The sequence below is a fragment of the Pongo pygmaeus genome, chromosome 6 (genome assembly GCF_028885625.2).
Source record: "Pongo pygmaeus isolate AG05252 chromosome 6, NHGRI_mPonPyg2-v2.0_pri, whole genome shotgun sequence".
Lineage (NCBI taxonomy): Eukaryota > Metazoa > Chordata > Mammalia > Primates > Hominidae > Pongo > Pongo pygmaeus.
This window is the reverse complement of record NC_072379.2, coordinates 51,632,438-51,659,010: the sequence shown is the minus strand read 5'-3', so window position 1 is coordinate 51,659,010 and position 26,573 is coordinate 51,632,438. Positions and strand designations below refer to the sequence as shown.

Sequence of the window (26,573 nt, the reverse complement as noted above, 5' to 3'; positions counted from 1 at the left end):
CACATGAAATGCTGTTTGCTTTGAATTTAATTTGTCTAATAGCAGTGTTGTAATGAATGCCTTCTTTAATTTTTACTTGCTTGATATACCTTTGGCCATCCCTCTATTTCCACACTTAGATATCTAAGTGATGTGGTTTAAAATTTTTCTCTTTTAAACAGCATAGAATTAGATTTTAGGGAAGTTTTAAAATAAGTTATTTTCTTAATGAAAGACCGTAAGTCATTCACATGTATTGTGACAAATAGTGTTTTGGTTTGGTGTAATTTCAGTTACCTCATTTTAGTCTTTCTATATTAAGGGTTTTTTGTTTGTTTTTTGCTATTTACTTGTTTTTTCTTTTTATTTGATTATCAATTGTGGTAGGCTTGAAAAAAGCCCCCCGGCACCACCACCACAAAATCCATATCTTAATCCCTGGAACCTGTGATGTTACCTTATACAAGAAAAGGGAACTTCACAAATGTAATCAAATTAAAGATCTTAAAACTGGGAGATTATTCTGGTTTATTCCAGTGATTCCCACATGTAATCATAAGAGGGTGGTAGAAGGGAGTGTGACACACAGAAGAGGAAAAGGCAGAGCTTGGGCCGATATGGTCACACGCCAAGGACTGCTGGCAGTCACCCGAAGCCGGAAGAGGCAAGGGGCGGATTGTCCCCTAGAGTCTCTGGAGGAATCATGGGCTTGCCAAACTTTTATTTTTGCCCAGTAGAACTGATTTTGGACTTCTGGTCTCCAGAGCTGTGCGAGGATAAATTTATGTTTTTTCAAGCCATCGAGTTTGTAGTAATTTGTTCCCGCCACCATAGGAAACTAATTAAAATTTCTCCATTTTTATTTTACTCTATCATAGCTTATCTTTAACTTTTAGCTTTAATATATCTCTATCAAGGTTAAAAAACAAAAGAGATACCCAAAATACATAACAAAATTGAACATGATGTCTTTCTTTGTACTCTGTCCCTTCACTCAACTCCCTTAAGTTTTTCCTGAAATGTTCCATAGTCATATTTATAATTATTTTGTAAGCATTTCATGTGTTTCTAACTTCATTGCTTACCATAGTTGTTATTATTCTATGCTCTTCCCTCTTCTTGAATTCTTAATTTTAATTCAATTCTCAATTAGCTGAAGTATGCCAGGAAGAATATAAAATGTTATATTTTCTTCCTTCTTATATATCTGAGAAAATTGTTCTGTGCCTTGGCACAGAAATCATATTTACAAAGTTCTTGGATCATAATTTTTTTTCAAAACTCTGAACATGTTGTTATACTGTTTTCTGGCATTACTTTTTGTGGGAAAGATGTATGATAATTTAAGATGCATTTCTTTTAGGTAACCTTTAATTTTTTTTTACCCTGCCTTAAATGCCTGAAGATGGTTAATCTCTGAAATTAAATACTCTTTTGATTGTATCTCAAAGTCAGCATCCTTTTATCAACATTGACTGCTCTTCTGGACACTCTTGTTTGTGGCTCTTCCTCCTGCTCCAGATTCTGAACTGTGCTTGTCACCTCCCTCAAGAGAGCCACAGAGCCCCAAGATCCTTATAACCTCACCATGATGTTCCACCCCACAGGGTTCTGCCATTGTGTGCTTTCTTTTTCATCCTTCTCTGATGCCACCTCCTCCTCTGTTTGTTGCCAGTCTTAATAATTCTAAATTCATGGATCACAGGTAGAAACCCCAGTTTTGTCCAAGTAGATGATCGATTTTTTTTTTTTTCTTAAACATAGTCTTCCATTTTTCTCTTTCTCTATTTATCACCTTTTCCCAAGAGATAATTTTTTCTTATAGTTTTCAGGGGAGCCTTCAATTTCTTTTTTTAACCTTTTTTCTAACTTTTATTTTAAGTTGAGGGGTACATGTGCAGGTTTGTTATACAGGTAAACTTGTGTCATGGGGCTTTGTTGTACAGATTATTTCATCACCCAAGTATTAAGCTTCATATTCATTAGTTATTTTTCCTGATCCTCTCCCTCCTCCCACCCTACACCCTCCTATAGGCCCCAGTGTGTTTTGTTCCCCTCTGTGTATCTGTGTGTTCTCATCAGTTAGCTTCCACTTATAAGTGAGAATATACAGTATTTTGTTTTCCGTTCCTGCATTAGTTTGCTGAAGATAACGCCCTCCATCCATGTCCATCCACGTCCCTGCAAAGCACATTATCTCATTCTTTCTTATGAGCCTTCGATTTCTAATCATTCCTCAGAACCTCCTCCCTATGGTGGCTTTCACAACATTAGTGCTGAGATGCATTTGTGGAAATAACAAATAATAAAGAACCACAATGTGCTTGACTGTTATTTGTCTGAGCCAGAGAAAGAACAAAAAGGCACGAATCCAGAACAAAGGTAACTGCCAAGAAGAAAGTGAAGTAAATGCTCTCCATTAGACTTCAATCTACAAGTTACTCTTCTACTCCCTCTGGATTTGATCCTAATGTTACAAAGTGGAGATACAGCCAAGCCAGACTCTTGGTAGAAATGAGGCTCCAAGTTACCTGAAAAATGTCCACCTTGATCATCCTTTCAAATATGTTTCATTTAATCACATTCTAAATATGCTCTTCACATAAGAGAAATTAACTTCTTAAATCCCAATTTCCTTTTCTGCTAATTATGCAAAAAAAGATTGTACACAGATAATTAAAAGGTGTGGGTAAAGTTAATAAAAGAGACAGTGGGAAGGGGAGAGGAGACCCAGATCCTGAGCCTAATGAAGTGGATGAAAAAGGGGAGCTCTCTGATGGTGTCAGAGCTGATGATGATAAATGATCCTAAAACCGGAACCCTTCTATCATCTCTTGACTCCCACTGATAAAAAGCAAATGAACTTTTGTTTCTAATTATTCTGGAATGTCAACTGTGGCAGAGAAAATTAGTTTAGCTTTAAAAGTCAATTACAAACAAATGTACCATGCAAATGTCAAGGACTGATCCTGAAATATGGAGTTTCCAAGAGGCCAAGGGAATAAGTGAGCAAGAACTGGAAGCATTCTCACTCATCATGGCCAGCAGTATAAATTCTAGCACCAGGAACCAAACTCTGCTTCCTGGTGTGGAGATGAAAAGGGAGAGTTCCCTGGTCCATCCATCACAGGATATGGGACAGGGGTATGGCTCTCTGTTCAGCTGCATCAAGCTCAAACTCCTTATAGGAGGGGGGAGCATGCAGAAGGGTAGGTGCAGGAGCCAGGGCAAGCGCATTGAACTCTGGCCCCACAGTAGTGTCTGGGGTGAGTGCCTGTGGCTTTTGAAGTCCCAGTGTTATAGTGCTATTTTAACTCTGCCATCTGCAGATGGCTTAAGTGGTAACCAGCTCAGTACCCTCTTGGTACCCACATCCTTGTCCATAGTCCAGGAAGAGTCAGGTCACACACAGACTTGAAGGATGAATGCAGGGGTTTTATTGAGTGGTGGAGGTGTTTCTCAGCGGGATGGATGGGGAACTGGAAGGGGGATGGAATGGGAAGATGATCTTCCCCTGGAGTTTGGCTGTCCAGGGCCATTCTCCTCTCTGATTGTCCCCAGCTGAACTCCTCTTGGTGTTCAGACCCTCCTTCTCTTCTCTCCTTCTCTGCCATGCTGTTCTGCCATTCGTCTGCTCATCTCCTCCTGGAGCCTGGGATTTGGGGTTTATATGGGTACAGGATAGGGGCATGTGGCTGGCCAAAAGGCAACTTTTTGGGCACGAAAACAGGAATACCTGTTCTCATTTAGGACCACTGGTTTCCAGGCTTGAGGGTGGGGTCTTTGCTGGGAAACTGCCCTCTTCCACCCAGTATTTCCCTTTCTCTTGTCCATGTAAGAGAGTTATTTCCCTTCCTAACCCAACACTCACCCCTTCTTTGGTTCACCTCTCAGATTTCTAAATAACACAAGGTGCTATTCTTTCCATTATGTGCATTCCCTCACCTCTCTGAAGTCATAAGCTTCCTCTCATTTCTGTCTTTAGGTTGTGCTGCTCTATGCCTCTACCTACGTCCTGGTGTCCCTCAGCATAGACAGATACCATGCCATCGTCTATCCCATGAAGTTCCTTCAAGGAGGTGAGCTGGCTTTACCAGGTGCTCTTTCATAAAGAACTGTCCTTGAGTGAGGGTAGGATCATTTTCACTAATATTTTACTCTTAATAATAGTGATCTTCCTCCTCTTTCCTTCTCTTTCTTCTCCTCTCTTCATTCTCCTCTTCCACCTCTTTCCTCATTTCATGGGTCTGATTGTCTAAAAAGATGTGCAAAAGAAAACTTAGATGCCTGGAAAAATGCTGATGGTTCCCATGGACAGCCCAGAGCCACTAAGGAAGGTGGGTGGCTGACCCACTTTGTGACCATTCACCTTGATGATGATGCTTCCATCTTTTTCCTCTAGAGCAGTGTTGACATGCATACCTGTCCAAAGATATGAACTCTCCCACACTAACTTCTCATTTTCCAGAAACAAACACCTTATCCTCCTTATCCAAAACCATAGAAATAATTGGAAAGATGTTTTTAATTGATCATTGTATTGGGGAAAAAAAAAAAGGGAAACTCTCCTTGATCCAGAAATGGTTAGGGATCCCTAAGAAAAGGAAGCAGATGGGTCAGAGGGAAGGCTGAGACCACACAGCCCACAAAACCCCTAGGAGATGCTGAAGTGGGATGGGAGACCTTAAGAGCACTTCCTGAACAGGCTGCATAAACGTGGAGTGCAGGAGAGGACCCGAGGCAACTGACAAGGTGATTTCTGAAGTACAACACAGAGGATTAATCACGGCAAGTTTCCCTGGATTTGAAGAGACAGAGGGGGCCCTGGGGAGCAGTAATGCCCTAGAGGAAGGGTGAGTACATATTCACAAGACTAGGTGCCTACTGCTCCGCCCACAATCAGAGACCACTCTCCTCCGTACACCCTGAAAGCAAATACAAAGCCAGTGTTTAGCAACCTGTTCTCCCTTCCTCCAGATAACTTCAAAAACTGATAAAGAACCTAACAAAAAATCTTGACCACAAAAATGAGTGCAATCAAATGTTATTTAAAAAGTGACAAAATCCAAACTGTAGAAAACAGATAATACCTTTAAAATCTCGTTCCACACAATTTGGATCTAGGGAAGCAAATTTAATAGAAGTAGCAGAATTTTAGGATAAATATAATTAACATCATCAAGGATCTACAAGAAGTGGAGTGAAATAGGGTAATTTCATTTACTATTGACAGCGGTATAAGTAAACACATCTTATTGAAATATAAAATGTGCAGCCTTTTGATATGACTTCTTGGTATCTGCTCTGGAGAAACACCCACATGTGTGCATGTATACATACATGATGTATATTGTGGCATTGCCTACAATAGCAGGAATTCATTGCTAACCTTGGTGTGTCACAGTGGAGGAATGGTTAACTAGTCTATGGAAGAAGTTTCAGTACCTTATGTTTATTGATTGCATACTAGGTGTCATTCATGATTCTAACTGATTTATACATATTAAATATTTTAATATTCATAATATCTCTGTGAGGTGGACTCTATTATTATCTGCATTTTACAGGTAAGGCAACTGTTGTTCCAAGAGTGAAAGTAATTTGCCCAAGGTCACAGCTAGTAAGTGCAGGAACAGGATTTGAAGCCATACAGTCTGGGTCTAGCTCCAGCGCCCTCAAATGCCATATAGCCTGCCTCTCCATGTGGAAGTGGTAGAGCCATGGGCAGTAATACGCATCAACATGAACATATCCATATTGTATGCTGAGTGACAAAAACAATATGCACAAAAATCCAAGCGAATGATAACATTAAGGTCAAAAACTCAAAACAATGCTAGATACTGTGTACAGAAAGATAGAGAGGAGCAGAAAGAGAAAACACACAAAAGAAAACTCTAGGAAAAATAAAAAATTATTTGCAAAAACACACAGAACTTGACATTTGACCTCACTTCTAGTTATGGGATTAGACCAGTGGTGTGACCACCACAGGAACTTATATGCAAGGCAGTAATTTTTACATGAAGAACATATCAATGTGTTGCGTGCAATTAAAATTAATTTATTTTGATCATGCTTGTTATGCCTACTGTACAGCATAAGACATATGAGTAACAATACTAAATTGTATACTTAAGAATTTGCTAGGGATCTGTTCCAAGATGGCCAAATAGGAACAGCTCCGGTCTGCAGCTCCCAGCATGATCGATGCAGAAGACGGGTGATTTCTGCATTTCCAACTGAGGTGCCTGGTTCATCTCATTGGGACTGGTTGGACAGTGGGTGCAGCCCACGGAGGGTGAGCCGAAGCAGGGCAGGGCATCGCCTCACCTGGGAAGCACAAGGGGTTGGGGGATGTCCCTTTCCTAGCCAAGGGAAGCTGGGACAGACTGTACCTGGGACACACCCGCCAAATACTATGCTTTTCCCAAGGATTTAGCAACCAGAAGACAAGGAGATTCTCTCCCATGCCTGGCTCAGCAGGTCTGGAGCCTTGCTCACTGCTAGTACAGCAGTCTGAAATTGAACTGCGAGGCAGCAGCCTGGCTAGGGGAGGGGTGTCCACCATTGCTGAGGCATGAGTAGGTAAACAAAGTGGCCCAGAACCTCAAACTGGGTGGAGCCCACTGCAGCTCAGCAAGGCCTACTGCCTCTATAGGCTCCACCTCTGTGGGCAGGACATAGCTGAACAAAAGGCAGCAGACAGCTTCTGCAAACTTAAACGTCCCTGTTTGACAGCTCTGAAGAGCACAGTGGTTCTTCCAGCATGGCGTTTGAGCTCCGAGAATGGACAGACTGCCTCCTCAAGTGGGTCCCTGACACCTGTGTACACTAACTGGGAGACATCTCCCAGTAGGGGCCAACAGACACCTCATATAGGTGGGTGCCCCTCTGGGACAAAGCTTCCAGAGGAAGGATCAGGCAGCAATGTTTGCTGTTCTGCAATATTTGCTGTTCACAGCCTCTGCTAGTGATACCCAGGCAAACAGGGTCTGGAGTGGATCTCCAGCAAACTCCAACAGACGCGTAGCTGAGGGACCTGACTGTTACAAGGGAAACCAACAAACAGAAAGGAATAGCACCAACATCAACAAAAAGGACATCTACACCAAAACTCCATCTGTAGGTCACCAATATCAAAGACCAAAGGTAGATAAAACCACAAAGATGGGGAGAAACCAGATCAGAAAAGCTGAAAATTCTAAAAATCAGAGCGCCTCTTCTCCTCCAAAGGATTGCAACTCCCCGCCAGCAATGGAACAAAGCTGGACAGAGAATGACTTTGACGAGTTGACAGAAGTAGGCTTCAGAAGGTCGGTAATAACAAACTACTCCGAGCTAAAGGAGCATGTTCAAACCCATTGCAAGAAAGCTAAAAACCTTGAAAAAAGGTTAGACAAATGGCTAACTAGAATAAACAGTGTAGAGAAGACCTTAAATGACCTGAAGGAGCTGAAAACCATGGCACGAGAACTTCGTGAGGCATGCACAAGCTTCAATAGCCGATTCAATCAAGTGGAAGAAAGGATGTCAGTGATCGAAGATCAAATTAATGAAATAAAGCAAGAAGACATGGTTAGAGAAAAAAGAGTAAAAAGAAACAAACAAAGCCTCCAAGAAATATGGTACTATGTGAAAAGACCAAATCTACATTTGATTGGTGTACCTGAAAGTGATCGGGTGAACAGAACCACGTTGGAAAACACTCTTCATGATATTATCCGGAACTTCCCCAACATAGCAAGGCAGGCCAACATTCAAATTCAGGAAATACAGAGAAAACCACAAAGATACTCCTCGAGAATAGCAACCCCAAGACATGTAATTGTCAAATTCACCAAGGTTAAAATGAAGGAAAAAATATTAAGGGCAGCCAGAGAGAAAGGTCAGGTTACCCATAAACGGAAGCCCATCAGACTAACAGCAGATCTCTTGGCAGAAACCCTACAAGCCAGAAGAGAGTGGGGGCCAATATTCAACATTCTTAAATAGAAGAATTTTTGGTGTTTTAGACATGAAGTCCTTGCCCATGCCTATGTCCTGAATGGTAATGCCTAGGTTTTCTTCTAGGGTTTTTATGGTTTTAGGTCTAACGTTTAAGTCTTTAATCCATCTTGAATTAATTTTTGTATAAGGTGTAAGGAAGGGATCCAGTTTCAGCTTTCTACATATGGCTAGCCAGTTTTCCCAGCACCATTTATTAAATAGGGAATCCTTTCCCCATTGCCTGTTTTTCTCAGGTTTGTCAAAGATCAGATAGTTGTAGATATGCGGCATTATTTCTGAGGGCTCTGTTGTGTTCCATTGATCTATATCTGTTTTGGTACAAGTACCATGCTGTTTTGGTTACTGTAGCCTTGTAGTATAGTTTGAAGTCAGGTAGCGTGATGCCTCCAGCTTTGTTCTTTTGGCTTAGTATTGACTTAGCAATGTGGGCTCTTTTTTGGTTCCATATGAACTTTAAAGTAGTTTTTTCCAATTCTGTGAAGAAAGTCATTGGTAGCTTGATGGGGATGGCATTGAATCTATAAATTACCTTGGGCAGTATAGCCATTTTCATGATATTGATTCTTCCTACCCATGAGCATGGAATGTTCTTCCTTTTGTTTGTATCCTCTTTTATTAAATTGAGCAGTGGTTTGTAGTTCTCCTTGAAGAGGTCCTTCACATCCCTTGTAAGTTGGATTCCTAGGTATTTTATTCTCTTTGAAGCAATTGTGAATGGGAGTTCACTCATGATTTGGCTCTCTATTTGTCTGTTATTGGTGTATAAGAATGCTTGTGATTTTTGTATATTGCTTTTGTATCCTGACACTTTGCTGAAGTTGCTTATCAGCTTAAGGAGATTTTGGCCTGAGACAATGGGGTTTTCTAGATAACTTAAAGTATAATAATAATAAAATAAAAATAAAAAAAAAGAGAAGAGTTTTCAATCCAGAATTCCATATCCAGCCAAACTAAGTTTCACAAGTGAAGGAGAAATAAAATTCTTTATAGAAAAACAAATGCTGAGAGATTTTGTCACCACCAGGCCTGCCTTACAAGAGCTCCTGAAGGCAGCACTAAATATGGAAAGGAACAACCAGTACCAGCCACTGCAAAAACATGCCAAATTGTAAAGACCATCAATGCTAGGAAGAAACTGCATCAACTAACGAGCAAAATAACCAGCTAACATCATAATGATAGGATCAAATTCACATATAACAATATTAACCTTAAATGTAAATGGGCTAAATGCTCCAATTAAAAGACACAGACTGGCAAATTGGATAAAGAGTCAAGACCCGTCAGTGTGCTATATTCAGGAGACTCATCTCATGTGCAGAGATACACATAGGCTCAAAATAAAGGGATGGAGGAGGATCTACCAAGAAAATGGAAAGCAAAAAAAAGCAAGGGTTGCAATCCTAGTCTCTGATAAAACAGACTTTAAACCAACAAAGATCAAAAGAGTCAAAGAAGGCCATTACATAATGGTAAAGGGATCAATTCAACAAGAAGAGCTAACTATCCTAAATATATATGCACCCAATACAGGAGCACCCAGATTCATAAAGCAAGTCCTTAGAGACCTACAGAGAGACTGAGACTCCAACACAATAATAAAAGGAGACTTTAACACCCCACTGTCAATATTAGACCGATCAATGATACAGAAGGTTAACAAGGATATTCAGGACTTGAACTCAGCTCAGCACCAAGCAGACTTAATAGACATCTACAGAACTCTCCACCCCAAATCAACAGAATATACATTCTTTTCAGCACCACACCACACCTATTCCAAAATTGGCTACATAATTGGAAGTAAAGCACTCCTCAGCAAGTGTAAAAGAACAGCAATCACAACAAACTGTCTCTCAGACCACAGTGCTATCAAATTAGACCTCAGGATTAAGAAACTCACTCAAAACCGCTCAACTACATGGAAATTGAACAACCTGCTCCTGAATGACTACTGGGTACACAGTGAAATGAAGGCAGAAATAAAGATGTTCTTTGAAACCAATAAGAACAAAGACTCAATGTACCAGAATCTCTGGGACACATTTAAAGTAGTGTGTAGAGGGAAATTTATAGCACTAAATGCCCACAAGAGAAAGCAAGAGAGATCTAAAATTGACACCCTAATATCACAATTAAAAGAACTAGAGAAGCAAGAGCAAACAAATTCAAAAGCTAGCAGAAGGCAAGAAATAACTAAGATCAGAGCAGAACTGAAGGAGATAGAGACACAAAAACCCTTCAAAAAATCAATGAATCCAGGAGCTGGTTTTTTGAAAAGGTCAACAAAACTGATAGACTGCTAGCAAGACTAATAAAGAAGAAAAGAGAGAAGAATCAAATAGATGCAATAAAAAATAATAACGTGGATATCACTACCAATCCCGCAGAAATACAAACTACCATCAGAGAATACTATAAACACCTCTATGCCAATAAACTAGAAAATCTAGAAGAAATGAATAAATTCCTGGACACATACACCCTCCCAAGACTAAACCAGGAAGAAGTTGAATCTCTGAATAGATCATTAACAGGCTCTGAAATTGAGGCAATAATTAATAGCCTACCAACCAAAAAAAGTCCAGGACCAGACCAATTCACAACTGAATTCCACCAAAGGTACAAAGAGGAGTTGGTATCATTCCTTCTGAAACTATTCCAATCAATAGAAAAAGAGGGAATCCTCCCTAACTCATTTTATAAGGCCAGCATCATCCTGATACCAAAGCCTGGCAGAGACACAACAAAGAAAGAGAATTTTAGACCAATATCCTTGATGAACATCAATGCGAAAATCCTCAATAAAGTACTGGCAAACTGAATCCAGCAGCACATCAAAAAGCTTATCCACCATGATCAAGTCAGCTTCATCCCCAGGATGGAAGGCTGGTTCAACATATGCAAATCGATAAATGTAATCCATCACATAAACAGAACCAATGACAAAAATCACATGATTATCTCAATAGATACAGAAAAGGTCTTTGACAAAATCCAACAGCCCTTCATGCTAAAAACTATCAATAAACTAGGTATTGATGGAACATATCTCAAAATAGTAAGAGCTATTTATGACAAACTCACAGCCAATATCATACTGAATGGGCAAAAACTGCAAGCATTCCCTTTGAAAACCGGCACATGACAAGGACGCCCTCTCTCACCACTCCTATTCAACATAGTGTTGGAAGTTCTGGCCAGGGCAATCAGGCAAGAGAAAGCAATAAAGGGTATTCAATTAGGAAAAGAAGAAGTCAAATTGTCCCTATTTGTAGATGACATGATTGTATATTTAGAAAACCCCATTGTCTCAGCCCAAAATCTCCTTAAGCTGATAAGCAACTTTCGGCAAAGTCTCAGGATACAAAATCAATGCGCAAAAATCACAAGCATTCCTATACACGAATAAAAGACAAACAGAGAGCCAAATCATGAGTGAATTCCCATTCACAATTGCTACAAAGAGAATAAAATACCTAGGAATCCAACTTACAAGGGATGTGAAGGACCTCTTCAAGGAGAACTACAAACCACTGCTCAAGGAAATAAAAGAGGACACAGACAAATGGAAGAACATTCCATGCTCATGGATAGGAAGAATCCATATAGTGAAAATGGCCATACTTCCCAAGGTATTTTATATATTCAGTGCCACCCCCATCAAGCTACCAGTGACTTTCTTCACAGAATTGGAAAAAACTACATTAAAGTTCATATGGAGCCACAAAGGAGCCTGCATTGCCAAGACAATCCTAAGCAAACAGAACAAAGCTGGAGACATCAAGCTACCTGACTTCAAACTATACTACAAGGCCACAGTAACCAAAACAGCAAGGTACTTGCACCAAAACAGAGATATAGACCAATGGAACAGAACAGAGCCCTCAGACATAACACCACAGTTCTACAGTCATCTGATCTTTGACAAACCTGACAAAAACAAGAAATGGGGAGAAGATTCCCTATTTAATAAATGGTGCTGGGAAAACTGGCTAGCCATATGGAGAAAGCTGAAACTGGATCCCTTCCTTACACCTTATACCAAATTAACTCAAGATGGATTAAAGACTTAAATGTTAGACCTAAAACCATAAAAACCCTAGAAGAAAACCTAGGCAATACCATTCAGGACATAGGCATGGGCAAGGACTTCATGACTAAAACACCAAAAGCAATGGCAACAAAAGCCAAAATTGACAAATGGGATCTAATTAAACTAAAGAGCTTCTGCACAGCAAAAGAAACTACCATCAGAGTGAACAGGCAGCCTACAGAATGAGAGAAAATTTTTGCAATCTACCCATCTGAAAAGGGCTAATATTCAGAATCTACAAAGAACTCAAAACAAATTTACAAGAAAAAAAAAAACCCCATCAAAAAGTGGGCAAAGGATATGAACAGACACTTCTCAAAAGAAGACATTTACAGCCAGCAGACACATGAAAAAATGCTCATCATCACTGACCATCAGAGAAAGGCAAATCAAAACCACAATGAGATACCATCTCATGCCAATTAGAATGGTGATCATTAAAAAGTCAGGAAACAACAGGTGCTGGAGAGGATGTGGAGAAATAGGAACACTTTTACACTGTTGGTGGGGCTGTAAATTACTTCAACCATTGTGGAAGACAGTGTGGCGATTCCTCAAGGATCTAGAACTAGAAATACTATTTGACCCAGCAATCTTATTACTGGTATATACCCAAAGGATTATAAATCATGCTACTATAAAGACACATGCACACGTATGTTTATTGCGGCACCATTCACAATAGCAAAGACTTGGAACCAACCCAAATGTCCATCAATGATAGACTGGATTAAGAAAATGTGGCACATATACACCGTGGAATACTATGCAGCCATAAAAAAGGATGAGTTCGTGTCCTTTGCAGGGACATGGATGAAGCTGGAAACCATCATTCTCAGCAAACTATCACAAAGACAGAAAACCAAACACCGCATGTTCTCACTCATAGGTGGGAACTGAACAACAAAAACACTTGGACACAGGGTGGGGAACATCAGACACCAGGGCCTGTTGGGGAGTGAGGGGCTGGGGGAGGGGTAGCATTAGCAGAAATACCAAATGTAAATGACAAGTTGATGGGCGCAGCAAACCAACATGGCACATGTATACCTATGTATCCAACCTGCACGTTGTGCACATGTACCCTAGAACTTAATGTATAATAATAATTTTAAAAAAGGAATTTGCTAACTAGGTAAACCTTATGTTTAGTGCTCTTAACACAAAAGGAAAAAACTAAACAAAACAATACTAAAGGAGGACAGGAAGAAGCCTTTGGAGGTGATGGATACATTCATGGCATTGCTTGTAATGATGGTTACAGGAATGTATACATATCTCCAGACACATTAAGTGGTATGCATTGAATATGTATAGCTTTTTATATGCCAATTATACATCAATAAAGTGGTTTAGAAGTTAATTTTAAAAATAGAAAGTATACTTGTTTCCTGGGTTTCTTCTCGGTCATTTGGTGTGTCTGTTTTGTGAAAGGTTGAGACCTGTACCAAGTCTTCTGGGCACTGTGCAGCCCTAGTTATTATGATAGGGGAAGCAGGAAATTGATGAGGCAGGGGAGATAGGAGAGACATTTCATGACATAGGTATGCAAAAATGTGTCAATGAAGCATCAAATTCTGTAAAATATTTGTAGAGATTTATTCTGAGTGAAATATCAGTGACAATGGACAAAGCCCTCAGGAGGTCATGAGAATATGTGCCCAAGGTGGTCAGGGTGCAGCTTGGTTTTATACATTTTAGGGTGACATGAGCCTTCAATCAAACACATTTAAGAAATACATAGGGTTGGTCCGAAATGGCAGGGTTGGGTAGGGTGGGGTGGGGTGGGCGAAGCTTCCAGATTATAGTTAGATTTAAATTTTTTCTGGTTGACAATTGGTTGAGTTTATCTAAAGACCTGGGATCAACAGAAAGGAATGTCTGAGGTAAGATAGAGAATTGTGGAGACCAAACTTCTTATTTGCAGAGGAAACTTTTAGGTTTCCTCTTCAGGGAGACTATGTTGTAAAATGTTTCTCATCAAACTTAAAGTCTGTGTTGATGTTAACGCTGGAGAGGTATAATGAGACACATCTGAACCCACACTTCCCATCATGGCTTGGAACAGCCTCCCAGGTTAAATCTTAAAAGAGCCTTGGCTGAGGAGGAAATCCATTCAGATGGTTGGGGGGCCTTATAACTTTTATTTTTGGTTTACATTCATGGATTTGTGATACATTTTTCTTTTTTTCAGACAGAGTCTCGCTCTGTCGCCCGGGCTGGACTACAGTGGCGCGATCTCAGCTCACTGCAACTTCTGCCTCCCAGGTTCAAGTGATTCTTGTGCCTTAGCCTCCCGAGTAGCTGGGATTACAGGTGTGCATCACCACGCCTGCCTAATTTTTGTATTTTAGTAGAGATGGGGTTTCACCGTGTTGGCCAGGCTGGTCTCGAACTCCTAGGCTCAAGCAATCCACCTTGGCCTTCCAAAGTGCTGGGATTATAGGTATGAGACACTGCGCCTGGCCCGTGATACACTTATTTATCCACCTATTTGTTTATGCCTAGCCAACTTTAGAAAGGATTGAATGTGGTGGACAAAAGGACAGCGACGCCAAAGTATTTTAAGGTGAAGAAATACAAGTGAAGGAAAAATAAGTATAGGAAATTGCAGGAGGGAAGTCCCAGGAAACTTGTTAGAGGTACAGACTTGAGACCCATAGCCAGAAGGTGACATGATGAATTACATGTTTCACCATATTCACTAGGTTAAAAAATTAGCTGTTTGCTCGTGGAAAATATGTCTAGTTCTGGGAGACACTGTGTAATATCATGAATAGTGTCCTAAATTATCAGAAAGCCAGCAATTAATATTACAGTGCTTTTCTAAAGATGTAAAACAACTTATTCCCTCACTACAAAATTAAGAGAGGCTCAACATAAGGTGCTTGAAAAATCCTCATCATCAATAGCTTCTGGGAAAGATGAAAGCTTAGAAACACATTAGCCAGCTCCCTTCCTCTGCCCAGTCCCAACGAAAGTCACTGAAGAAATGTAAAAACAGAGGGAGACCTGCATCTGGAATGAGAGCCAAGGAAAGAAGCCATCCAAATACCAGAAACTTCTAAGAATTCCCAGCATACGAGGGAGCAGATGAAACACGGAAGCCAAGTGTATAACGTATAATTCAGCCCCCGGGAGAACTCCCTGGCCTTGTAGAGGATGAACTGATACTCACAAGTTTATAGGGTGAGGGCAGCCGGTGAGAACGGGACACGAGAGGTTCCAGGAAACCCAACGCGGGAGTCATTTTAGTGCCGCAGCTTGTCAGAATTTAAAGGCAGCTGAGAGGCAGGGTTCGGAGTTTATGCGGCTCAGCTGAGAGAAAGCCGTAGAAAGAAGAGATTTCCCCGAGAGTGGCAGGGCTCTCTGGGAGAGTCATGGAGCAGGGAGAAACCAGGAGGGAGTCAAATGTAGCTGTGCAGGCACAAGGCAATGGCCGCTTAACTGAGGGGAGGCCATATTTTATTTATTTTTTACTGCTATTTACTGAAGCAGTATTTTTCTTAGCCAGCAACTCCAGAAAAGTTGACAATTTTAAAGCTCTTCACCAAAAATGAATATGAGAATAATTAGAAAAATATCAAAATAATAAAGAGAAATATGCAGTGTTATATTAAAATGTAATATAAAACTTTGATAATTAAAACAATACTGGAACCAGAATAACACATATAAATCATACAAAATTTCAAATCAGTTGGCAAAAAATGAATTAGTATACGATGTTGAAATAGCTGTCTGGCCTTTTTTCAGAATATTAGATCACCATCCACCATAGCTAATAACAAAGTAAATTTTATTTGGATTGAAAAAATTAACACTTCAAACATAAAAGGAGTAAAAGAATATTTGGGTAACACCTTCATAATTTCAGTGAGGGAAAGGCCTTTCCAGGAACCATATCAAAAGCAGAAGCAACAAGGAAAATATAGTTTTTTACTACATAAAAATTTAAATTATTTATGTAAATAATAAATATCCATAAACAAACTTAAAAAGCAAAATTATAAATGGAAAATATTTTTATATAACAGGCAAAGAAAAATATCCTTTTTATAAAGAAGTCTGGCAAAGAAATAAAAACATTCTAATTGAGTAAATGGGCAAAGGGCATAAACAGACTAACAAGAAACAAAGAAACATAAATGAGACCAGTTGCTGTGGCCCACGCCGGTAATCCCAGCACTTCGGGAGGCTGAGGTGGGTGGATGACTTGAGGTCACAAGTTTGAGACCAGCCTGGCCAACATAGTGAAACCCTGTCTCTACTAAAAAAATACAAAAATTAGCTGGGCGTGGTGGCACGCACCTGTAATCCCAGCTACTCAAGAGGCTGAGGCACAAGAATCGCTTGAACCTGGGAGGCGGAGGTTGCAGTGAGTGGAGATGGCACCACTGCACTCTAGCCCTCTAGCGCTGGCAACAGAGCAAGACTTCGCCAAAAAAAAAAAAAAAAAAACACTCCATAAATGAATAGAAAATGTATAGAAATGTTCATTTTGACTACTAATTAAAGAATTGCAAAATTGAACATTTGGATACAAAATTTTACCAACCACATAACAAGATTAAAAGGAAGAATTATCCAGCTGTTAGGAGAGTATAAGGAAATCGGTACTTTTGTTGTTATAGTGACAGCCATAAATACTAGGCACTTTTGAGGGAAATGTAACAATATTTGTCAAAAGTTTATAAATCTTCTGTTTCTAAGAGTTTATCCTAAGGAATAACTAGAACTGAGAAAAATAGATGAATATAAATTATTTATAATAAAAAATGGAAAACAACTTAGATAATAATGGGCTATTGATAAAATTGGAGTACGGTATAACCATCGGAAAAAATATTATTTATCAGTGCTTTTCCAATTGCACTTCCCACACTGACCCCCAGAGGGCTCATTTTGCTGGCCTGCTCCAGGGCAGATCTGGGAGCTGCTGGCTGTCTCAGTTTCAACCAAAGATACCTGAGCTTTCAACACTTTCCTATGCTGGGTTCGAGATAAAATTATATTTGAAGAAAGGATCTTACTACCTGAAAAAAAATGCCACTTGTACAAGTTCATATTTCTTAACAGGAAAAGATGGTCATAACAGGCTTTTCAGAGGAAAAAAATTAGGTTACAAGGTAGCATCTGTATCATGATCTCATTTCTAAATGTGTAATCTATGTATTATATATGCATGCATTATCAAAATTTAAGCTTGACGTTTCTGGTTGGTGCCACTATGGATTTTTTTAGTTTTTGCTTATTTTTATTTGCTAGTGTTTCTATAATCAATGTGTGTAACATACGATTTTATAAAAAGGTAAATGAGTTAGGTGGAAAAGAGGAAGGCTAAGCGACAGAGAAGTGCAGAAATGGACAAGAGCACATGGAAAATGGAGTCTGACTTTCCAGGGGTAAGAAACATGAGACAATCTACCTTATATGCAAAGCTGAATTTCATCTGTTCGATCCTGGATCCTTCAGCCTTGAGAAGTCACTCTTCATGGCAAATGGGCTCAGCTGCCTGGAAGGCCATCAGTCTCCCTGCTATGGCAGCTGCGTCACAGCCTAAGAGAGTGGGGCTTTCCCAGTGTAGCCCCAGCACCAGTATGAGAAAAACAGCTCCAAGCCTATACCCTGCTGGGCCTTTGGGGAAACATCTTCGGAGACCTTGGTAGAATTGATTCTAAAGTATGATTCTATACTCTCTTCCCTGTTTATCCCTCTCAAAAGTGAATGCACTGTTCATCCATCAAGTGGAAACTCTGTGGGGCCCAGGAGTCACATGCTGCCCTTAAAAGTGCCCTGGGACCTACAGAAGGAGATGACATTAGAATTCTAACCATTGAAAGAACAAGAGCACAGGGGGCAGCTACTAATGTCACTCAGGACCATAGAAACCCATCAGGCTTCACACCCCCACCGTCAAGAATAACCCCCTCCAGTCCTATCACCTGCCCTCTTCATCCCACCCTGCTTCTTTCCTAATCTGAACTCCCACTGCTTCTCTCCATGCCTGGTTTTTCTCTATTCCTTTAGGGACCAGCTCCCCTATGCCATCAACCTCCTAATGGGAAGCTCCCTCCACCTCCTGACTCCTGAGGTGGCTGATTCCCTTAAGACATCTCAAGAGGATGCTCCTCAACCTTCCTTTTTAGGTACCTCATGGCCTGGTGGTGGGGAAGACAGTTTCCTACCTTTCTGGACCACCTCCAGGCCATTTCTCCTTCAGTATTGCATACGCATGCCCGCTCTGTTTCTCTGATGCTCATGCTATCGGTCTAGACTACCTTCTACATCCCCTCCCCCGTGTCTGTGCCCATATGGCCATGGCCCTCATCCAGTGAAGATGTTGACACTATTCTCGTCTCTCTTTCACCTTTCTTACTGTCCTAATCACAGGTGACTGGATGTCTACATAAACTAAGTCTAGTGAGAGGGCTTCACATGATGACTCACAGAGCTTGACATGTTCCCTGCATTTGAGAGCACTGTGGACCAATGACTACATCACACCTGAGAATGTTGAAGAGAAGCCGGTTGGCGCTGTGGTCCTAGCCCAGGGGGCTGATGTAGAACTGCATCACGAAATTTGCCTGAGGCTGTGTTAAAAAAGATCCTGCCCCGGACATTTCTGCCAGAGAAAGAGGCCTCCCTGGAGGTCACCAGGAAGGGTGGAAGGTCACTGCCCAAGTCAAGGAAGTGGCCACCAGCAAGACTCCACAGGAGAATTTCCAAAGGACCCAGAAAAGTTCCTCAGGGGACCAAGAATCAGCTTTGGATGCAGCCAGGCACAGAGAGCACAAAGCCCTCTGATGACAGCAGCTGTCAAGCAAGAACTCTGTCTTCTTCCTCCTCCTGGTTCCCTGTACCCCAGCTCCAGAGAGACCCCAATGTGGATAGCAACCTGGGGGAGGAGGAGGAATAGCAGACAAGGATAGAAAGTGGAAGGGCTGGTACCTCTGCTGGACTTCCAACTTGAAGCAAGCCCACCTAGGGAGAAAAGACTTAACTTGAAATCTTCTTGGGAATTTGGGTTTTTTATTGTTATCTAGGATTTTAATTACTAATTTTCATGTAATTATTAAATTAACTAATGTTTACCACTTAATGTGTCAGTCACCTAAAAGTCATCACTAACATCAAGGGACTCAAGTTTCCAAATGCAGGCAGGAAAACTTCTCCCCCTGTCCCCAGTGGATTACCAGTTGCACGTAAGGAACAGGAAAGACCTTAATCAGATTGCTATTATAGTTCTACACCAAGACTCCTGCTTGCTCAGTGGGCCAATAACAACTCTTTTCTACATGAATCTAATATCTCTTTTCAGTGCGTACAATTCAGGAAGAACAGAACCCTAGATATTATTCTCCTAAATATTTTGGGTTTGGATTTTAATAGAGTCCCTAGTTTCCTCTAGATTTTTCTCACTTCTTGTAGCTCAACCACAGTCAACACACTGTCGAACAACACCACCTGACTCTACATTCCAACCTCACCCAAAGACACACAACTGCTTTCCAAGTTGAAAGTAGGGGAGCAAGGTGGCCTCTTATTTCTGGAAGAAGGTCCCAGAGCCACTGAGCACAGAAAGCCCAGCTAGGTGAGGGATTAAGACGAGAGCTTCAACAACAGCTTGACAGAAAGCATCACATCATAACAATGGGTGTATTTTAAAGGTACTTGCTTATGTATTAATTGTCTCTCTCCAGCCCCATCATAACCTGCTGAGGTGGCAAGAGCAGGTATTTTTTATACCAATTTAAAGAAAAGATGAGGCTGAGACTGCATGGTTTAGCCAAAGTCAGAATATTGCAACTAAAATCCAGTGTGCAGACATAGCTACCAGGTTTCTGGGCTGGTTTTGAATGCACCCTACTCTCCAGAACAAAGTTCAGTGTTCTTTCTCTGCCTTGTAAGTCCACCCATGTTCCTACCAAAAAAAAAAAAAGAAAGAAGTTTCCTTCCCATTTGGCAAATAACTCTCAAAAACTGTCCCAGTGCTTTGCAGTGCTGGATACAGTGAAAAGATGCCACGTGGACCAAAGGCTGTAGCCCTGCCTGGTAACAAGAGACTGCATATGGGTAGACACAACTCAGCATTTGCACCGCAACTTACCAAATGTACATGGTACAAACTGAGCTCCCTAGTACTGCAGGAATGGATGCGTCAGCATCTCAAGTCAGATGGGTAAATCAGGAAAGAAAAAGCACCAACCTTAGGCCAGGCAAAGTGCTGGCTTCTGTTCAAGCTTCCCTTTGTAATCTTCACATTGACTCTGTATGGAGATACTGTCTCCCTGTTTACAGGGAAGGAAACTGAGGCTCTGGGAGGTTCTGTGAGGTCCAGGGTGGCTGCCCCACAGTGATCCTTTTCTATAGCAGACTCCATTGTGCTCCCAAAAATGCTTGCCACATACCCAGACATTCCTCTCTTTTCTTTGGGCAGAAAAGCAAGCCAGGGTCCTCATTGTGATTGCCTGGACCCTGTCTTTCCTGTTCTCCGTTCCCACCCTGATCATATTTGGGAAGAGGACGCTGTCCAACGGTGAAGTGCAGTGCTGGGCCCTGTGGCCTGACGACTCCTACTGGACCCCATACATGACCATCGTGGCCTTCCTGGTGTACTTCATCCCTCTGACAATCATCAGGTAAGAAGCTGTCAGGACAGGACCACACGGCGAGGTGGGGCGGGGGGACTTTCCTGTTTCTCCAGCTGCTGCTCTCCTCCCCTACAGACCATTTTTCCTAGTGCCCTTGGGGGAACTGACCAGACCACAAGATTTTGTGTGTAGCTACCATAGGCTAAGCCCAATTTCTTCAAAGTAGAGTAAGGAGAAGGGAATTAACAATTACTGGGTATATAGGGCAGGCATTGTGCTAAATAGCTAACAATTATCACATTAGCCACAGTATAACCCTGTGAAATAATTTCCATTGTCCCAATTTAATGAATAATGAAACTCAAGCTCAGAGTGGTTAAGTAACTTTCTCAACATCAAACAGGATTGATATCCAGGTTTTTCTGATTTCATACCATATTATTTCTTTTATATCTCACAGCCTTCCAAATATAAGGCAAATTACCAGTTTCAGGGATTTTGTAAATGAAAAGATAGACATACATGAAACAAACTGAACACAAAACTCAGTATGCACTAATATGCTAAACTGTCTATGCAGTGGAGTCAGATAATGGATTCAGGTAGGATAAGGGAGAAGTGGGGAGGAAGCAGAGTCTGTGATGACCAGAAATCGGAGTGAGTGTAGAGGCAGAGTGGACAGGTACACAGTGCCAATGGGACAGAAGTTGGCAGTGAGCTCCTCTCAGTGACTGGGGGAGGCTCAGTTGTGAATGACCTTGGCAAAAAAGTCATAGGATGTCCTTTGTCCTGCAGCCAATGGTGAGCTATAGAGGGTCTTTCAACAGAGATAAGCACAACAACCTGGTCAAGGTAGGGTCTCACTTGGCCATGCCATGTGGCAGGATCACCCTCTGAAATGGGCTCTGCATGTGTAGATGGGGTGGGAGACTACAGGAAGAGACCTGGTACATTGTGTGTATCCTTGAGCCATGATGATGCTGCACCTTTTGGGTATGTCTAAGCCTGCCACAGTATGTCATATAACATATTGTAAGCAAAGGAAGATCATCAGCCTTTGTTTTTGATAGTGTAAAGAGAGCTGTGATAAAAATCCTTGTACTTAAAACTGTACATGAGTCTCTGGTTATTTCCTCATAACTCATTCTTGTGGAATTACTAGATCAAAGGTATAGATCAAAGATGATGCACATTTTAAAACTTTTGATGCATAGTCACAAGCTGCCCTTGAGAAAAGCTGTATTGCTTCTTGGCGTGTTAGCTAAGATCACTTGTAGAAAAGGTATATTCTGGGCAACACCATACAAGGGCTCTTGATTTCTGCTCCCCTGATCCAACAGAAGGTAGCACTATTACCTTACTAAATCCTTGCCAACCTAAGAGTTTAAAAAGTATTTCATTGTTTTAATATGCATTTCTTTAATTACTAAGCTGGTTGCATGCTTTTCAAGTGTTTTCTGATACCGTGGGAGTCACCTTTTCTTGCTCATTATTCATCTTTAGTCTAATAAAATACTATAGCTGGGAGAAACGTTATCCATCATATGGTCAAACCCCTGAATTTTTCATAACAGTTGAATTAAGGCTAAAAGAAGCTAACTGCCTTGCCCCCGCCCCCTCATCAGAGATTGAGATGGGCAAGCACAGAGTGGCCTTTCCAAGATGGGGTGTTGTCCAGTCATCTCTGCTGAGTGGACAACTTAACACCAACACTTTATTTTGACTTATTGCCCTCCACTCCATCAAGCTGAGCTTGAGAGAAAGTTTGAAGGAGAAAAAGTTATTTAGACAACCAGCCAAGGTAAGTCACAGCACGTGGGAAGGGGCCTATGGCAGAGGAGACAGGCAAGTGAGCCACAGCAGTCAGAGAGCATTTGGAAGAAAGCGGCTTGTGTCATCCTGAGCAACTGAGGCATCGATTTCAGTGGCAGTGCATGTCCTGGCTTCACTGCTGATTGATTTCCCATCAGCTCAAGAAATGAGCTCCAGCCAAAGTCCCTGCTCAGCAGAGTGGATGCTGCAGCACGTGGACCATGCAGCTCAGGTTATCCTGTATCTATGATTTCCCCATTAATTTGGGCTGCTTTTTCCACCAGGACTTCTCCTCAAACTTGCCTATGGGCTAGCTAGTGTGTTTTTTTCGTGTCCTTGAAAGGGCAAAATACAATGTGTTTGCTGATTGAGGGAAATGATTTCAAAAACTGGTTTCCCTCAGCTCTCACCAAGCTAAAGCCTCTGTAAGGCCTGATCCTAGCTCCTTGCTTCCAGCCGTGACAGTCATGAAAACTCAGCCATGACCTCCAGCCATCCTTGAGCTTCTCTGAAGCATTTCCTACCTGACAAGAGGCTCCTCTTCCATCACCTTCCCTCTTTCGTGGCTCCCTGCTGCTGAAGAAAGAACTTCTGTCTTGGGGACTAACATCCTCCACCTCCTTCAGCAACAACTATCTTCTCAAACAAGACCAGGCCCTGGGGGGGAGTTTTGTGAGGAACTTGTTTCCAACTAGTACCTGGCATAGGTGCTACAATTTCATCTCAGAGATAAGGTTCAACTCTTATTCTTTCTTTATTACCTATATTCTGGCCCCCTGGGCTGAATTCTCTGAGTAAGGTTAAATTCCTCATTTCAAGCTTAAATAGACAAAGAAAACAGCTCAAGGAAAGTGTTCACTCGTGTTCACCATGCCTCATTGTCCTTCATGCATGCTACATATGCTACATTTACCAAATTGACAGAAAAAAAAAAGCATATCTTAGTTGTATTATTTTGCATTTCTTTCATTACAAATGAGATTAAATATATTTTATATGCTTATTGTCATTTTTGTTTTTTTTAAAGTACTTATTAGGTTGGTGTAAAAGTAATTGTGGATTTTGCCATTGAAAGTAATGCTACTTTTCTTGTTTAAATGTTTTTATTTTCTCTATTCTCTATCTTTAGAAATTATTCATACAATAACCTTTTTCTTTCTGCATATGTTGCAAATATTTCTCCTAATTTGTCATTTGCCTCAATATTGAGTATGGCTTTATTTTGTTTTTGATTATTAAAAGTAGTGATTGACATAATTAAAAAAAAAAAGAAAAAGCACAAATAACTAACTCAGCGGCTTTTCTGCCACAAATACCTCATTGTTTTACTTATTGCCCAGCTTCGTATGCATTTAAGTATCTGCTAGGACAAGATCTACTTGTTTTTTTCAAAGATTCCCTGGCTGCTTCATGGTGAGCTGCTGATGCCTCACCTGCACTCCCAGCTCCAGCCATGGAACAAACACCCCTCTGGCCCATGTGCATCACTCCCATGCCTGAACACTCTGCCAAACTCACCTTGCCTTGTTTCAGCCAACTAGTTCACATCCCTCGTGTCTCATTTCCAATACCAACTCCACAGTAGAGCTTCTCTTGCCAACCCTGGACCAAGAGGCACCTCAGGTCCTCACTCCCTAACCTCAAACCTCACTTTGTCTATGTCGTCGTCTAGACTTCATGGCAATGTGACTGTATCTCATGAGTGCAGGGACTGTGGCCTCTTCATTTCTGGATTTCACATCCAGCACATACTAAACAGTTGGTGAATATTAGATTGAATGAATAACGCAATAAATTGCACCGAACAACATATGTGTCATGTCACTCTCTCTACTCTTTCTCTCCCTCTCTCATTCTCTCTCTCTCTCTCTGTCTCTCACACACATCACACACACACAAACACAAACACACGTGTACACATACTGCTAATATAGAAATTTCTGGCTATCTAATGCCTAGATCAGTTTTTGGCATATGATAGCTCCTCCATAAATATATGTGAGAGGAAAGAAGAAAGGGAGAAAAGAAAGAGAGGGGGGAAGAAAGACAGGGAGGGAGGGAAAGAGAGAGAGAGAGAGAGAGGCAGTTGTATTGTTGGTGGCAAACTGTCATGAGAGCTGTGTATGAATAAAGATGTAGCTGTTCCATCATCCACTAAATCAGGCTCCCAGGAGTTGACACCATAGTGACTGACAGCAAAGGCAATACATTGTTTTTCTGGGTCAAAACAACAGGAGTTGTTTTGAAATTCACTTGACATAACTGTCTAATTGTTGCTGGGGAGGTTATTAGCCCTGGTGTAATTGCTTTACTTTAGCTGTGCTTATTTTCTTGCTACCTAATTGATTTTTCATTCTCTTATCATTTTCATCTCTGTAAGATAAAGGTAGAAGCAGAAGAGATTCACAACCGACAATTGCAAAAAAAAAAAAAAAAGTGGAAAAAGCACATTAGTCATGGATCATTGATTTGTCATATGTGAGAAAAATTCATTTATTTTGCTTAGGAAATGGGATCACATTGTGGGAAAGCCCCATGCCAGGTTGGTGCAGCCCTGTGGATAGAATACATGGCCATGGTGGGTAAAAGTGCCCCAGGGACCTGGCCAGCACTGTCCATGGGCATAAGTTCCAAAGTCAAAGAGGATCACAGGGCCCACAATAAAAGTAGTCATCAAAATGAATAAAGAGAGATTGTAAGGGTCTCCACTAATGCTGAAAACCTGGATGGAGAGGAAGGTACAGATTACGGAGTAATTTTGCAGGGACAATCCACAAAACTTATCTGCAATCTGATTGATCAGATAAAGGAAAAAGGAAAAGAGACAAAGCCAAGTGTGGTGACTCACACCTGTAATCTCAGCACTCTGGGAGGCCTAGGCAGGTGGATCTCTTGGGCCCAGGAGTTCAAGACCAGCCTGGCAACATGGTGAAATCCTGTCTCTATAAAATATACAAAAATTAGCTGGGCATGGTGGCGCACACTGGTAGTTCCAGCTATTCAGGTGGCTGAGGTGGGAGGTCAAGGCTGCAGTGAGCTACGATCCTGACACTGTACTCCAGCCTGGGTGACAGAGCAAAACCCTGTGTCCAAAAACAAAAATGGTGACAAACAGCAACGCAGATGTCTCTTTGATGCTTGATTGCTATGCTCCAAGAAGTAGCCTGATTTGGCAATAATACCCTAGTTATTAGGTGTTCGCCATGCTAACAGAAAACTCATACTGGTTCTCACTCATCTGATTGGCCCTAAGTAAAAAGAGGGGTGACTTAGGCCCAAATCTCTAAAGCATAAGACATTTCTTAACTTTTCCCCTGTGTTCATGGTTGATAACCATAAATATTTGAATTATTGGTCAATTAAATACTGGGGTTGCAATTGACATAACCATTAACTTTCCGTGGTGGGTGTAACCATACCTTGCACAGTATTTCACTTTCTGGGGAAGAAGTTTCACTGTTCTAGCAAATATTCAACTTAGGGTTGAACTCACTAATAACATTTTTCTCATTTTTTCTTTACTGCAGGCATACAAATTGCAAAAATAGTCCCTGGGCAATTATATAAGAAAGAATGGAGATGCTCCAAAAAAGTCCCTGAGCTTTCCTGGAGCACTCGGAGGGGTTCACTCAGCAAGAATGGGAAAAGGCAATAAGAAGCAGAGATTTTAACATTACCATTAATTAAGTTATATTCTAAAGATCATTAAAAGCAATTAGTGCTTTGTCGGCTACTGCAAACTGAAGCTCTGATTTTTTTTAATAATTCTCAAGAGGGAAGATACGCAGTTTTAAAATAAAGCATTGCTTTGTCCCAAAGTTTTTAGTCAAGGTGCTTAATGTCAAAATATCAAGTAATATTAAAGAAGAGTAGTTTTTATATTTATCAAAGAGTACCTAGGATATAAAACTTGCTGACACTTTTGAATCATTAACACTTTGTTTTCCTGTTAGGCACAGATTAAATCACGTAAGAATTGGTGTGATATAGTGTAAAAAATAGGCAAAAAGGAGGAGAAAGGAAATTAGTCTCTACTAATTTTCCAACACTGTACTTGACACTTTAAATATTGTCACATCTGA

At 41.0% G+C, this 26,573-nt stretch overlaps 1 protein-coding gene across 5 annotated transcripts in view; it reads left to right on the top strand.

Annotated features, from left to right (window-relative positions):
- NPSR1 (neuropeptide S receptor 1) overlaps positions 1–26,573 on the top strand; it is a 233,563-nt gene that overhangs the window by 162,023 nt on the left and 44,967 nt on the right. For 3 of the 5 annotated variants that reach the window (XM_054496684.1, XM_054496682.1, XM_054496683.1), the window contains exons 4-5: positions 3,965–4,058; positions 20,526–20,727. In XM_054496684.1, coding sequence (XP_054352659.1) covers positions 3,965–4,058; positions 20,526–20,727 — 296 coding nt within the window. The remainder of the gene's footprint in view (positions 1–3,964; positions 4,059–20,525; positions 20,728–26,573) is intronic. The other 2 variants (XM_054496685.1, XM_054496686.1) reach the window with 1 other exon arrangement.